We start from the raw sequence: 16,030 nt of genomic DNA, 5'->3' as shown, positions 1-16,030 counted from the left end.
TTAATGAAACACTCGGGTCACTAAATTTAGTCTGGTGAATGTCCCCAAGTCATTATAAATACTAAGCTCTTCCTAGAACCCTTGTGCACCACACAGCCAAGCAACATGCTTCTAAATCTGGGCCATAAAATGAGTGGAGAAATCATCAGATTTATGGTTTACAATAAGTGACCTAATTTTAGCATTTTTCCTCTAGAGAGAGATACCAGTCTAGATTGTAGGTGCACTTCCTTCTGACCATGGTAAATGCAGCCACAGGAAACTCAAACAAATTCTAAATCCTCAGAGGGTCCTGGGATACTGGCCTCCCCTTGGCTCTTGCTTCTCAAGCTTTAATGCCCCCAAGAATAAGGAGCCATTTGGTTGTAAAGTGAGTTTTCACTGAGTTGATTATTGGCTTGTTTTCTTTGTCTGTTTCTCACCATATCCTATTTTTGGTAATTGTAGAACTCAACTAGACCAAATGCAGAATTTTATTTTGAAAACAGTAAAAGGCCAGGACAACAGACACCTCATCAGCAAATTAGATTTTTTGAAATCTAAGTGTTTCAAACAAATAGATAATCTTCAAAATTCCCTGATTAAGTTGGCATTTATTTCAAAACTCTCCTTTACAGTTTGCCAAAAGAAGCAGGCATACTGCTTTCCAGGAACTGGTGCTACAATCAGGCAGAAAAGACCTTTTCCATAGTAAACTTCTGATGTGTTACTGATCAGAAAATTACAAAGGGCGGTGGCACTGATGACATCGTGCTGTACTGATCACAATTCAGATTCACTGAAGAGCAAGTCTAGGACAATCAGAGGTACAGAGCCTGTAGTAAGAATTCTGGAAATTACATCCTTCACTACACATTTCTGCATTTTTAACAAAGGGACAAAGACAATATCCTTTTGAGATATTCCCAGGCACACAGGAGTGCTACCAGTACTACCACTTCAGAGGGCTAAAATTTTGCAGAGTTGGAAGGGACAGATTTCTCCTTTGAATTGCTTCAAGGTGTAGTAGAGATAGTTGGACAAGTATAGTTTTCGTTTGTGTGTTTGTTTGAGACAGACTCTCACTCTGTCGCCCAGGCTGGAGTGCAGTGGTGCGATCTTGGCACACTGCAACCTCCGCCTCCTGGGTTCAAGCGATTCTCCTGCCTCAGCCTCCCGAGTAACTGGGAATACAGGCATGCACCACCACGCCCAGCTAATTTTAGTAGAGACGGGGTTTCACCATGTTGACCATGGCTAGTCTCAAACTCCTGACCTCAAGTGATCCACCTGCCTCGGCCTCCCAAAGTGCGGGGATTATAGGCGTGAGCCACCGCACCAGACCAGGACAAGTATAGTTTTTTAAAGCCTCAATCATTTCTTTCAAATCTGTTTGTGTTAAGGAATAAAGTGACCTTCAAATTCAAGGGCCATAAGTGCCCCAGGGATGCCTCAGGTCCTTTTCCACCCGGGTGAGTCCATGGGACCAGCCTCTGAAAGCCACCATTTCTTGCTACCTTGCACTCCCCCTGGGCCTCAGGCAGCAGGGCCAGATCCCATCCCAGCAGGCTGTGCAGCCGGCTTCTCTAGGCAGGGCCTGCTTCTGACCTGCCATCTCAGAGCACTTCCCCTCTGGGGAAGTGGGGAAGGGGAAGCGGAGAGGGAAGTCTGTGGCTGGAGCAGGCTAAAATGGCAAAGGGTAACTATGTAGGTCACACATGAGGAAGGGCCAGGGACTCCAAGAATAACACAGCCCAGGAATGGCCAATAAGTAACAGTACAAAGTCAAACGCTGAGCCCTGCAGGAGACTCCTGGGTAATTCAGGAGAGAGACAGTTGAGCAGCAAGCCTGGGCAGAAAGGAATCCCAAGCCCTGAGACAGGAAGTGACCCGCGAGGAGGCCCACAGAAACCACACTTCTGAGACTGGGCCTGTGGCAGGGGTCAGGACAGCCAGCACTCCTGCCCTTGGGGCCACCAGGTGGGGAGAAATCCCACAGGATGCTTCAGGGCAAGCCAGCCAGGATGGTCCTTTCCCCACCATCACACGATTACTTCTGGTGGGTTCATTGTTCTGTTCAGTGTTATGTCACCAGCAATTTAACATGCACAGCTGCCCCTTCCCAAATGTGTGGGTGTTCAGGTTCTTTTTGAATGAGCCCCTTCTTTGTAAACATGGGTATGATCCATGAGATGCCACAGATGACAGCATCCTGATCTGTAAACTATGCTGGCACACAGACCATACCTGTATCTACGGATGCCAGCCCTGGGGCCTTTTAACTAAAATCCCAAATGGTCAGGATGGGATGGGATTCATGCCCATGGAAAAGTGCAGTCCTATGGCATCGAGGCAAAGGACCTGAGATGCAGTGAAAATATTCCTGGCCTACAACACAGGAGCTTTCTGTTTCAATCCCAGTTCTGCCACTCACCATGTAACCTTGTGATTATTTTCACCTCTCTGAGCCTCAGTCTTTTTATTGGTTGAATGAGGAGAAGCATGTGGCCCTCAGAGGATTGCAGGAAGATGAGATGAGCAGACATCTGCAGACATTGCAGATATCTGGAAAGGCCTTTGGCCCCCTGTAGTCTGTTTTTGGCCATTGTGTGTGTGTGTGTGTGTGTGTGTGTGTGTGTGTGTGTGTGTGTGTATAACTCAACTCCCCCCATCAGAAGGGAGGAAGATTTTAAAAATAATTCCGAAGGCATCAGCTTTGATTTTAGAGCCTCTTTCTTTCCCTTTCTTCCCATTGTCGTATTGCAGACGGTATGCTACTGAAGAGTGCAGACACATCAGCCTTCTTCCATTCCTTTTTAGGAATTCAAGAACATGCTAATGTTCTCTAGATTGTGAGCTGCTGCCACGTGAAAAGGGTGATTCTCAATTGCTCCCTCACTGGGATATGAACGTGCTTTGTCTTGAATATGAACAGTAAAGAAAGGGCCTGGGGTTGGGATAGGGCCAGGTTTGGGGAATAAGATTGGCTCCACCATCCTGAGGAGAGGGGCTTGAGGTTTCTAGGTCATCTGCCTGAGGACAGAAAGGTTTTCCCCAATCTCCCATTGCCCAGCATAAAGAACAAGGATCTGGGGTCTTAGAAACCATAGTCAAGCCTCCACAGGGAGATGTGTGACCCAAAAAGGGTGGACTCTGCCGTAAGTGAACTCCAGGTTGGAGCCTGCACCTGGCCCCACCTGGCCTGCAGGATGATAGGGCCACACCCAGGAGGAGGGAGAATGGGAAGTGGAGGGAGTCAGGTATCCACTCATGCAATATGGATGGGGTAATGGAACACTGCACTTTACCCCCTGCTGATCCTGCTCCTGGTGCTTCCTGGCGCCAGGAACCACAGGCTCTGCTGCAGGGACATCACTGAAGGGCAGTGAGGACCCCTGCCCCTTTTCCTCAGCTCCCCCGACTGCAAGGCCCTTCGCCTGGGGGCACAAAGCCACAGCAAGCCAGAGGAAGAGGTAGGAACTATGGAGCCTGCCATAAGTTCCTGGGGTTGGGGGAAAGGAGAATTCGGCAGTGAGAGGGGACAGGTAGAAGGGGCAAAAGCCAAGACCGAAGATAGATGGGAAAGGGCCTATCTCCCCCTTTTTCATGGGGACCAAGGAACATCCCAGAACACGGAGAGGTTGGAGAAAGGCAAGTCAGGCTTTGAGCACCGAGGCCATCTGAGAACTGAACAGCTCGTTTCAACCACATCTCCCATCTCCTCATCGGCCTCTGTCCCTGAGTCCTCTCTGGTCCCTGCCCCACTGTTCAGATGCTCTGTCTCCGGTCCTCGGGCTTTCTCTCCAACCAGCTGAGCCAGGGAAGATGAGCGTGGGGACATTGGCAGGGCTCGGAGCTCTGAGGAGACTAGACTGAGGGGCTGGGATCAGACTGAAAAGACCAAGACCCAGAGGAGCTCCAGTTAAAACGGCTCTTCCCGGCTCAAGGCCACGTTCCCTGCTTGCTGGGGACCCCATCCCTCTCCTCCGTGTGTGAAAGGATGGCAAAGGGGGAAGTGGAGGGGTCTCTCTCTGCCCTCATTCCCCCTCATGGCTCCCAATTTGGGAAGACAGATCCCGAACTATTTCGGGACCAGTAGGTGAGGGGCCGGGTCCATCTCCCTTCTCTGATATGTTCTCTCATGTTTGGCTCTTCTGTGTTTGTGTGTTTTCCTCCACGCGTCCCTCTCCCTGCACCTCATTCTGGCGGCCCCCTCACAGAGCCGGGAGGAGTGTGTTCTCCGCCATGAAGCTCGGCAAAAACCGGTCCCACAAGGAGGAGCCCCAAAGACCAGGTAGGACAGGCGCCGCGTCTTCGCGTCAGCCCCGCGCCTCGCGGCGCCCTCCCGCCGCTTGCTAGCCCCTGCCCAGCTGCCAAAAGGTCCTCCTGGGATTGGTCGTCCAGAGCCATCTGGGAGGGGCCTGGACTCTCATTGGCTGACCCAGGGCCAGGCCCCGCCCAGTGAGGCGAGGCCCTCTAGGAAGGGGACGCCCTGGGGCCGAGGGAGGGAAACGGGCCGCGCCCTCTGTCGGCTGGGCCTGGTTACAAAGCTCCTCCCGCCCTCGTTGCTCCCCGTTCTTTCTTGTTCACACAGAAGCCCAGAGTTTTAATTAGAGCAGAGAATATCCATCAAGAAACGCTGTTTGGCCAACTCCCTATTTCTGGGAGGAAACCGGCGTCCCACTAGTGCAGGGTTGGCGGCAGGCCTCCCCAGCGCGCTCTCATCAGGCTGCAGCCTGGCCTTAGGGGAGGTCCTGGGGGCGCTGGAGGGCGCGGCAGGGCCGAGCCTGGGAGGCTGGAGCAGCAGGTGGCACTGGGCCCTCTCAGAGCGGCGGCTGGAGAGGGGAAGACAGGCAGGGAGGCCTGGAGGAAGACAAGGGGAGAAATGGAGAGGACACGGGAGCTGGGAGGGGACCATCTTCTCCATCACGGGCCCACCATCGGGGCTCCCGGCTGCCCTCCCCCAGCATCCTGTGGCCCAATGGCCCTCAGGCTCTCTCCCCCACCCTCTTGCCCCCATGCCAATACCAGCCGTGCCCTTCACCTTCTTAAATGGAGAGAGTACAGCTGCTGGCTGAGGACCAAACCGAGTATCCTTGGGTGGCTTTTCGGAATCTACACGTCTGCGTCTCATTAGATGAATACCAGTGCATTCGGTTCTGAACTCCATCAGCTATTTGATATGGATAAGTTACTTCCTAAGCCTTCGTTTCCGTACCTGTGACATGAGAATAGTGCCCATCTTGGCAGGGCACACTTCTGAGGACTAGAGATACTCATGTAAAGTCCTGGTGTTGTGCCTGGAACAGAGTATCCACCCAATAAATGGTAGCTATTTATTGAGAGGTGCAAAAGTATGGATTCTTTATTCTCTACCTTCATCCACAAGGGATATTCAGTGCCTAAGTAAGTACAATGCAATAAAAGAGCATTCAATTAAAATAAAAAGGCAAGACCAGACATAATATCCGTTCAAATCCAAGATTGGGATTAGGTAGAAAAACATTGCAGTTATTCAGGCCATAACATTCTAAGCAGTAGCAACTAAGTAAACCTCGAATTTAACTCTCAGCTTTCTGGATGCCAGAGTAAAAGGAGAAACAGTCACTATCTCACCATCAGTCAGCCCACCTAACCAGTCTTTCATCTTCCCCAGATGAACCAGCAGTGCTGGAGATGGAAGACCTTGACCATCTGGCCATTCGGCTAGGGGATGGACTGGATCCCGACTCGGTGTCTCTAGCCTCAGTCACAGCTCTCACCACTAATGTCTCCAACAAGCGGTGAGTGGATGGGAGCCCCACAACCCCAACTGCCCCCACCCTGTCAGGTAGGACCTTGCTATGATTGAAATTTGGGTAGGGAAGAATCAGGGCCCATGGACAGCTTCTTCCTAACCTAATCTTACCCTTTTCTGCTTTTTCTTGGGTGTTTCTCTCACCTCTCTCCCTGCAAAAGCAGAGCACAGCAGGCCATTTCTCAGGTCTTTGAATACCTCCCAGCCCAAGGAAGCCACAGACCTGCCCACCCCATATTTGAAGCTATTGACCCCATGTCTGTCTCCCTGTTACTTCTGCCTTTGATTAGTTCTCTGTGTCGAGGCCTCTGAAGGCAACTAATCTCCACTATTCTTGGCAGTGCTTGAGTGTTTAAAGACCACAATTCTGACCTCTGCCCACTCCCAGGTCTAACCACTGCCCATGCCCTCCTCCCCCACAAGCAGTCCCCATACACCAGGCCTGATGATACATTCTGTTCCTCAGATCTAAGCCAGACATTAAGATGGAGCCAAGTGCTGGGCGGCCCATGGATTACCAGGTAGGTGGGCACCTGGAGGCCTCATGTCTTTCAGACTCTGCTTTAGTGGGGGATTCTAGCTGGATGTGCATTATCCAATATATTGAGGCATGGATCCAGGGGTCATAGAGAACCACAAGCTGAATATGTTTCCAAAGTAAGCTTGTTCCTGGGAGGCATTCCTAGAAATACCATCAGTAGAGAGATACAAACCCAAAGAAAAGCTTGAGAACTCTGCCTATGCTAATCAAAGCCCTTCCAGTATTTCATGTTCAGCATTGGACTTCATAAAGTGAGAAGCACCTAGAAAAACCATAAAGAGACCAAGGAGAATTACAAAGAAAGTATTCAAACTGTTAAAATAAGGGCCTTGGAAGAAAGTTTTCCTGGAATGATTTTTAAATTGTTGTTTTGTATTATTTGATTGCTGGAAGTAATGTCGATTCTGGTTATCTCTGGATGGGGAGAATGTGAGTGATTTTTTGTTCTTCTTTTTGCTTCTCTGTATTTTATGAGATTAACACAACTTTTTTATTTGTGTGCTTCTAAGACTAGAGACAAAAGACTGAGACAAAGAGAGGTTGACAGCTAGCTGTGAGAATGTGAATGTGGCCAACAGTGCAGGCAGGACAGGTGACGAGCATGTCTGGTGGCTGCTGGGACACCATCTCTCAGGAAAGGCCCAGGGACCCTCCATTGCTCCAGACCCTCCCTTGGAGGCTAACAAGACTCAGCTATAAATCAGAAGACTGCTGGGCATTGCTAGCATTGAGTGAGAATGCTGGCTGCTCAGAGGGGACAGGGCTTGCAAGAGATCTCACCTAGCTGCCACTGCACTTCTGTCCTGGATATGCTCTGTCTGGGTATCAGCACCAGGCCCCAGAATCTGATTAAGTCCCGTCTACCAGGGTAGAGCTTTATCTTTGATACCTAGTTCCCAGACCCCATGCATACCAACCCTTCTTTACAGAGAACCCCACCTCCCCTCACTCAGGTGATGAAGGAAAGGATAAGACGGCACTTTTCTATGTAAAAGATACATCTGGCCATGTTTTCTCCAGAATATACCTCATCTCCCTTCATCTTTGTTTTAGTTAGTTTCCACCTCCTCAGCACCTGTCTTCCCAGGTGCCTGAAAAACAGCCACAGGCAATGTCAAGTGAACCTGCCCCAATGGTTTTAAACAACTTTAAGCCATTGGGTTCCTTAGAGGTTTGAGAATTCTGGCCCCCTCACCTCTGCCAAAACCCAAAACACAAAGTGTCCTGAGACTTCCAAAGGCTTTTCCAAGGGATTATGTTCAGGGTTTTGTTTCTCTGTGTGCCGAGAACAGGAAATTTCCAAAGAACAAAGACCCTAACTCAGAGATGATGTCACTGGCCTGAGAGGTAAGGGCACATCAAAAATACAGTCATTATTGTTCATGAAACTTCTTTTTGAAGGTTTATGCTATGCCAGGCACTGTGCTAGGAGCCATAAATGTGTTTCCATTGAAGTTAATATAATTCTTCAACCACCCAAATATACGTGTTACTGCATTTTATAGGTAAGAAAGTGAGCCCCCAGGAAGGTCAGGAGCTTGTCCCAGGTCCTTGCCACATTTAGCCAAGGCTAGAGCCAGGGTTCAAGGCCAGGGGTATCTGGCCACAGCCATCAGAACAATTGACTTCTCTATATCAAGCCTTCTAGACAGCTGCTCCCTTCGGGTACCTGGTTCATCTTCATCTTGCTACTTAGTGCTTGTTTTCCAAATCTTTTCAAACTGCTTCCCACCAGAGATTTTTATTAACTGAACCAAACATTGTCCCCTCCAAAGACTTTTTAAACTGAACTGAACAAAACAGTTGTATTTAACCTGGTGGCACAGTGTTTCCTGACAAGTTCATTCACAGCTCACCTTGCAAACGTTTGAGAGAGAGCTATGAGGATGCAAATGTGAAATTATTTTCACTTCCAATACATACAATGTATAATGCAGTAAAACCAGGCCGGGCGCGGTGGTTCATGCCTGTAATCCCAGCACTTTTAGAGGGCGAGACGGGTGGATTGCATGAGGCCAGGAGTTCAAGACCAGTCTGGCCAACATGGTGAAACCCCGTCTCTACTAAAAATACAAAAATTAGCCAGTCATGATGGCGCATACCTGTAATCTCAGCTACTTGGGAGGCTGAGGCAGGAGAATTGCTTGAACCCGGGAGGTGGAGGTTGCAGTGAGTCAAGACTGCACCACTGTACTCCAGCCTAGGTGACAGAGGGAGACCCTGCCTGTCTCAAAAGAAAATTATAAATAAATAATAAAAAGCAATAAAACCAGATGCAACTTCAGTCTCTTGGAGACTTTGGGTTTGATGAGTTATAAAGACCTCAGGAAGGACATCTCATTGGTGAGAGGAGGGGAGACTTAGCTGAACTCAGCTCCAGGAAGGGTTGTGAGGGTTCAGGACCATTCTAAAGGTTATGGCACTGAAAGAAGCCTGGAGATAAAAGGACCGTGGCATTCCCATGCTCCTTGTTTCTTCCATTTAGAACGCATGTCACATGTAAACTCTTTCCTGATTATTGTCATCTCCAAGGCAAGAAACCACAGTCATCCCCTGTGAATGTGCAGTTTCCCCACCAGAGTGAGCAATGCTTGGCACTTGGCAGACATGTTCTTGGTGGGTCAAGGGGTCTTGAGTCTCTTCATTACCCTCTCTTCCTGGCATCAAGACTTAATACATTGTCACCCAACATCTCTCCAGTTTTCACCTCCATTTCATGCCCCTGCCGCTGACCTGAGGTCCCCAACCTCAATTGCATGCTTATACCCACTTTCTACCTGGTCTCTCTGCCCCCATATTGCCTCCTCCCCTCCAACCTCTATGCCAGCACTGGAGCAATCTTCTGAAAATGCAAATCTGATCATGTCACATCTCTGCCACCTGGAAAAGTGGGGAGTAGGTAATGGATGTTGCAGAAGGGCAGTACTAAAGGGCACACCAACTCTCATCTCTAGCTCCCGGCGGATGTTCTTGAAGCTGGATCAGGTCCCTAGGAAGCAGGCCACAAAGCATCGTTACTCTTGGGTTTCCCCAGGACAGGGGTATAGATTTACCACTCAGCATTATTCCTTGTGATCACTTTCATCAAGCCACTGGGGAGTATGTCCCTTATCTTGAAAGGAGATGGTGGAATAGTCAGCTGGTCAGTTGGTCCCAGCTGTGGCTCCATTTGCCTCTTCATCTTCCACTCTGGGAAAATAGAGTCCTCTGCTGATGACTGGTGAGAAGGATGGCCAAGCCCCTCCCCCAGAACCCTGGAGAATGACCAGCTGTTTTTTATTTTTTATTTCAAAAGCATCATTTCCCCTTCCTAGAGCCCCAGGCGGGGTGGGAGGCAGCAGTAATGGCATTCCCCTTCCCCCAACACCATGCACGTGGTGGTCTTTCTCAGCGCCCTCAGCTTCCTCTCAGGGCTGCCCGTCAACCAGCAATGAGCACCCTCTGGAGCTTCTCTTCCCTCCATTGCTCCTTCAAGTTTCTGCCCACCTCCCCCTCCACCCTCCGCCTCTACTGCCAGAGCTTCTGTCCAGGTTGTCACCTTCACTGGCTCTGCTCCATGGAGGGAGGGAGATATGTATGAGTCCTGAAATGGGGGACAGGGACAAGTAGCCTGTCCTATGGCCATGCCTCGAGATGGAAAACATAAAACTTAACCATTCTCTTGGCAGTGGGAAGGAGACTTGCCACTGGCTTATCTTCGGCAGATGCCAAAACTACGTCTGTCTGCTTCCCAGTCTTGAGTTATAGAAAGCCTTTTTTATTGTTGGTGGGGGCATGAGTTGCGGAAAAATTCATGGGGTTTTTTAAAATCTTTGGCAAAAAAGTGTTCGTGGAAGTTAAAACTCTATAACTATTGTGCAAAGGAGGACTTCTAGTGTCTGTTTGCTCTCTTCACAGTAAACTTCTCAGAGCTAAGTTAATTAGTCCTATTTCCTTTTTATCTCCCTGAAGGAGTGGTGAATATTGAACTTCTGTGAAACTCCAGATTCTAAGCTTTTACTTCTGTCCCTTTGGCACTTCACGTTCGAAACAGAAATGTTTGCTTCCTAGTTCAAGTGTCACTTCATTTGTAAATATCCCATTTCCTGACAATGTTCTCATTAATATCGGAATTTCTATTTCCTTAACCTGATTACTTCCGACGTGTAGATTTTTTGTTGCCCTCAGGATATGTTTCAGACTTTGATGGATACTGGATGATCATTTTAGTGGTTATTCTTTTTCATGAAAAGGGAAGATAATTCTCTTTTTTTTTTTTTTGAGATGGAGTCTTGCTCTGTGCCCAGGCTGGAGTGCAGTGGCCGGATCTCAGCTCACTGCAAGCTCCGCCTCCCGGGTTCACGCCATTCTCCTGCCTCAGCCTCCCGAGTAGTTGGGACTACAGGCGCCCGCCACCGCGCCCGGCTAGTTTTTTGTATTTTTTTTTTAGTAGAGACGGGGTTTCACCGTGTTAGCCAGGATGGTCTCGATCTCCTGACCTCGTGATCCGCCCGTCTCGGCCTCTCAAAGTGCTGGGATTACAGGCTTGAGCCACCGCGCCTGGCCACGGGAAGATAATTCTCTTGAGTAAAGTTGTGTTTAGAAGTTGCATCAAAGCACAACTAAAACATGAAATCTCCAAGATGACAGGCATGAAGAGCAGCCTTCAGAAAAATGTGCTGGGCGCGGTGGCTCACGCCTGTAATCCCAGCACTTTGGGAGGCTGAGGCAGGTGGATCACGAGGATAGATTGAGACCATCCCGGCCAACACAGTGAAACCCCAAAAGTACGCCGTGCGGTGGCAGGCACCTACAATCCCAGTTACTCGGGAGGCTGAGCCTGGAGAATAGCTTGAACCCAGGAGGTGGAGGTTCAGTGAGCCTAGATCGTGCCACTGCACTCCAGCCTGGGCAACAGAGTGAGACTGTCTCCAAAAAAATAAAAAGAAGAAGAATGTACTGAAGTCCACACTTATTCTAGCTGGGGAAAGACTTTTCTGTTAAAACACACGTTTGAGAGAGGCAAGTGAATCAACCATTCTAAGTATCATGCACAGCCTCACCTACTTGAGAGATCAACTGCTTAGCTGAAGGGAGATTCTATTGGAGTCACTCACATTTTATAGAGCTTTCTGCCATTGAGGATGCATTTTGACACACATGATCTCATTTAACCTGCACACAACCTTACGGGTAGTTGGTATCTCTGCTCGTAGCTGAATAACACAAGGCTATATGGTCATTTGCCCTCACACCTGGCAACATCTCAGGTCTGGGGTTCAATGCCAAGTTCAGCAACCCCCAGTACATGCCTCTCTCTATCTTACCATGGCCACCCTGACAGGAACTGACACCTCCAAATCCAAATGAGACCTGGTGGCTTAAAATGAGCATTCAGGAAAAGTAGTGAAGTCAAACATTACCGGTGCTCTGGCTCTCTCTCTCTCTCTCTCTCTCCCTCCTTATGTCTTTTTAGCTTAAATAGCCAACAATCGACTGGGCACAGTGGCTCATGCCTGTAATCCCAGCACTTTGTGAGGCCAAGGCAGGCAGATCGCCTGAGGTCAGGAGTTCAAGACCAGCCTGGCCAACATGGTAAAACCCCCATCTCTACTAAAAAAAAATAGAAAAATTAGCCAGGCGGGGTGGCACGTGCTTGTAATCCCAGCCACTTGGGAGGCTGGGACAAAAGAATCGCGTGAACCCGGGAGGTGGAAGCTGCAGTGAGCCAAGATCATGCCACTGCACTCCAACCTGAGTGACAGAGAGAGATTCACTGTGGGGGGGAAAAAAAAAAAAGCCATTAATCATTTGTGGTAAGCTCCACAAGGAAGAATTTGTTGCAATCCCACCTGTGCCTGGCTCCAGCAGGTTTCCAGCAAACATTTGTTGCATGAATGAACAACTGAACAACTGAAAAAGGGCTTCCCAGGATATAAGTAAGATTGCAGAGAGCTGGATGCCATGTAAAGGACACAGCAGAGTGCATATACAACATAAAATCAGTAGGCTGAAAAAGGCGGCTCAGGCAGGCACCAAAGCCACACTGGCCATTCAAACAAAGAAATTCAGCAAAAGGAGAAGGGGCAGGAATGTGGAAAGGGCGGGCCAAATTCCAGAAACGCAAAGACATATCAGAGGCTTGCAGGCTTACATGAGAATTCCTGGAGCAGGAAATTAAATGCAAGTTAATGAAGACTTTAAAAGCTTTATTCCTGAGTGCATGAAACCTATGACACGGGTTTGGCAGCTCTTTCTGAAGCAGAGACATCTACGCTAGGGAAGAATGCAGGGCACTTGGCATCACCTAGGAGCTTTAAAAATACAGATGCCAGGCCGGGCACAATGGCTCATGCCTATAATCCAGCACTTTGGAAGGCCGAGGCAGACAGATCGCTTGAGGCCAGGAGTTTGAGAACAGCCTGGCCAACATGGCAAAACCCCATCTGTATACAAAATACAAAAATTAGCCCAGTGTAGTGGTGCACGCCTGTAATCCCAGCTACTCAGGAGGCTGAGGCAGAAGAATCACTTGAACCCAGGAGGCAGAGGTTGCAGTGAGCCACGATCGTGCCAGTCTACTCCAGCCTGGGCAACAGAGTGAGACTCTGTCAAAAAACTAAAACTAAAAATAAATAAAAATACAGATGCCTGAGCTGCATGCCCCGGGATTGGATTGGATTGGTCTGGAGGTGGCCTGGGCATCAGGGTTTTTAATGCCTCTCCCTCCCTTTGGCCCAGCAAGTTAAGTCTAGTGAACACTGACTTAGAGGTTAGCCAACTCATACTCCTCTATAAATGAAGACACTGAGGCTTGGAAGGAGAAGGAGCCCAGGATCACCCAGCAGATGAGAGGCAGTGGTCAGAGTGGAGTCGGGAGGCCAGCGCTGGCTCCCGGGCCCTCACTCTGACTCTGCTCCCCCAGCCCCTAGACCTTTGCGGGACCAGGCTCCTAGGCTCAGGCAGCTTTTCTTCTGGCTTCCCCTTCTCCTGCCTATAGGTCAGCATCACGGTGATCGAGGCCCGGCAGCTGGTGGGCTTGAACATGGACCCCGTGGTGTGCGTGGAAGTGGGCGACGACAAGAAGTACACATCCATGAAGGAGTCCACTAACTGCCCCTATTACAACGAGGTCAGTGGCCCTGTGGCGAAAGGAGCCTCTGTAAATGTGGCAGGAGGGTGGGCCCCAGTCCTCCCCAGGAGAAACAGGAGTGGCTGGGAGTCAAGGAGCACACACGGCTACCAGCAGGGGTGACCCACCCTGTTACAACTCCCAGGACACTGACAGAGCCACATCCTCTGAATCCTCTGAACCCCCCAGTCTAGAGCGCAGATTGACACTGGTCTTTGAAGTGTGCACCACCTGGGTGCCCCTGTGCAGACCCCAGCAGTGCCTGTGAAAGAACTGCCCACACCCCACTCCCCAGGAGGCCTGGTCCCCACTATTTTCCAGGCCAGAGCCCAAGGACAGGGCTGCCTCATTCCAACCCGTGGCGGCACTGGCACTATTAGTAAGCACTTTCTACCAGCCAGGCATGCTCCTAATTGCTTCTGAACTGGATCATCCGAAGTTGTCACTATCAATTCCCTTTTACACAAGGGGACAGTGAGATTTCTGAAGGCAGACCTTGTCCAACCTCACAGTGCCAGCATCGCCCTTGGCGTGCTGGTGGGGTTCTGCCCTCTTGGCTCGGCTCCTTCATGGTTGCCTGAACTTCTGCGGGTTTCCCTCTGGAGCACTGGCCTTGACTTTGGGGTGTGAGAGAGAAAACATTTGGTACCCACTCCTATTCTTTCCAGCCATTTGAGGCCACATCAAGGGTGAGGGAGCTCAGAGACCCTCTACTCCAATCTCCCCATCGTACAGAGGAGGACACTGAGGATCCATATGGAAGGCCCTTGCCCACAATCTCAGAGAGTGTTGCTGATGGAACAGGGGCCCGGCTGCCCACCCAGCTTCCAGCCCAGGGCTTTGGCCACCATCACAAATGTGGCACCTTGGTTCCCAGGCTCCAAACAGGACCCCATCATAATCAGCTCTGGGGAGGGATGTGAGAAATACACTCACTCATCCAAACCCAAAGAATGGACTTAGAGGCATGAAGAACAGCGAAAGTGAGACTTTTAATAACGGTCTTGAAAGATGGAGTATCTGGTAGGCAGGCACACCTGGGGCAGCCACAACGTGTAATTTATCTCCTAGCATGCATGTCCCTCCCCCAGTTCCCCATTGGTCGAGTACTATGGGGTTACAATCTTTCCTGACATCACCTAAGCTTCATTTTCCCCCTTATAAGGTTATACCCCACTCCCCTTCCCCATTTAAGTTTCAATTTCCCAATAACAAAACTTTTTTCCCTTTCATGGGCTGACCCCTCCTCTACATTCTGTTCACTTATTGTGGCCTAGGCGCATGAGCCATGTGGTTTGTTACATTCGCAAGTTGGATGCCAGTACTTAGACTTATCATGTCTTGAAAATGGGCCATTTAAAATGTTTTCTTACCAGGATGCCCAGGCCTTTCCCAGATGCCTGAGCACACATCAGACTAACCCAGAAGCCACTAGCCTGGGCTCTGCCATCCCTTTCCTGGAGGGTTCCCCAGTCTGTTTCTCCTGGTGGCTCCAGGCAGCGAGGGGTGCCAGGCTGGCCCAAGTAAGGCAGCTGAGTCCCATACCCTGAGGTGGGTGAGGACTGAGGTGTCCCCTGTAGCTTGGGGGAGGGCATTTCTCAGGCCGCTCTGAGAGTCCTTGGACTGTGCACCTGCAGGAAGAAAACCCAGGCCCACCTCTGCCCTTCAGCCCAGGCCTGGCCGAACCCTCCTTTGTGACCACAAATCAACTCTGCTCTCCCAGCTGCTTTCCCACATGCCCCCAGAGCTGGACAACCTGCTCAGGACCCCTCCAGCCCCAAGGACATTCAGGATTGACATCTCTGGCCTTACGTTAGGACACATCCTGACTGGACAAGCCTCTGCCTAGAAAAGCATCTGTGTCCCCATAACAGGCATGGAGACAGGTCCCCATGGCCCCTGTGGTTATTCGATAGCAGTGAAGCCACTTTTGTTGACTTAAGGGATCTCCCTCCACCAGGCCCACACACCTTGGGTCTCATTCAAATTACTTCCTCTTTCCCAAGGGCACAGAGCTGCTCTCCCCACTCCGTGGCTCCTCTAGAAAACTTTCCACTCACCTGGCAGGGCCCAGCGCAAATGTTCTTACTACTGAGCAGCCTTGCCTCCTGTGTCTGGGTCAGAGGTCAGCACTCCCCCTTCTCTGCAGTGTTAATGTCCCAGAATTGAGGTTGGTCCTCTGTGTCTCTGTCCTCCTGGTGGACTGGAGGCTCCCAATCTCCTGCCTCGCTGTATTTGTTCAGAGCCAGGCATGTACTCGGAGGGGTTCAGTAACACTCACCCAAAGGAAGACACAAACATCCACGGAGCATCTGCCGCATGCCAGATGGTGGCACGTGGGGCAAGATGGAGGCTGCTGAGACGAAGGAGGCACAGTTTCCACCCTGCACAGGTCCCTTCCTCGTTTCAGCCTAGAATCTTTCTAAATTCCCTATTTATATCCTCTAAGACTATTCATTCTGCTCATCTTCAGACGATTTTAAATGTGTCTCTGATCACATTTTTGTTCTTTTTCACAAACCCAAATAGCTCTGATTTTGTTTCTGTTTCCTCTAAACCAGGGTTTCTCAAACTCAGCACTGTGGATATCTTGGACTGGATA

General features: G+C 49.9%; 1 protein-coding gene across 2 annotated transcripts in view; it reads left to right on the top strand.

Moving 5' to 3' along the window:
- OTOF (otoferlin) overlaps positions 1-16,030 on the top strand; it is a 103,387-nt gene that overhangs the window by 50,697 nt on the left and 36,660 nt on the right. For both annotated transcript variants that reach the window (XM_038006674.2, XM_038006673.2), the window contains exons 6-9: positions 4,200-4,273; positions 5,636-5,762; positions 6,243-6,297; positions 13,297-13,428. In XM_038006674.2, the coding sequence (XP_037862602.2) occupies positions 4,200-4,273; positions 5,636-5,762; positions 6,243-6,297; positions 13,297-13,428 (388 nt within the window). The remainder of the gene's footprint in view (positions 1-4,199; positions 4,274-5,635; positions 5,763-6,242; positions 6,298-13,296; positions 13,429-16,030) is intronic.

This window comes from Chlorocebus sabaeus, chromosome 14 (assembly GCF_047675955.1).
Source record: "Chlorocebus sabaeus isolate Y175 chromosome 14, mChlSab1.0.hap1, whole genome shotgun sequence".
In the NCBI taxonomy this organism is placed as follows: Eukaryota; Metazoa; Chordata; class Mammalia; order Primates; family Cercopithecidae; genus Chlorocebus; species Chlorocebus sabaeus.
Note: the sequence above shows the minus strand (reverse complement) of the source record. Positions and strands in the feature narration are given on the sequence as shown.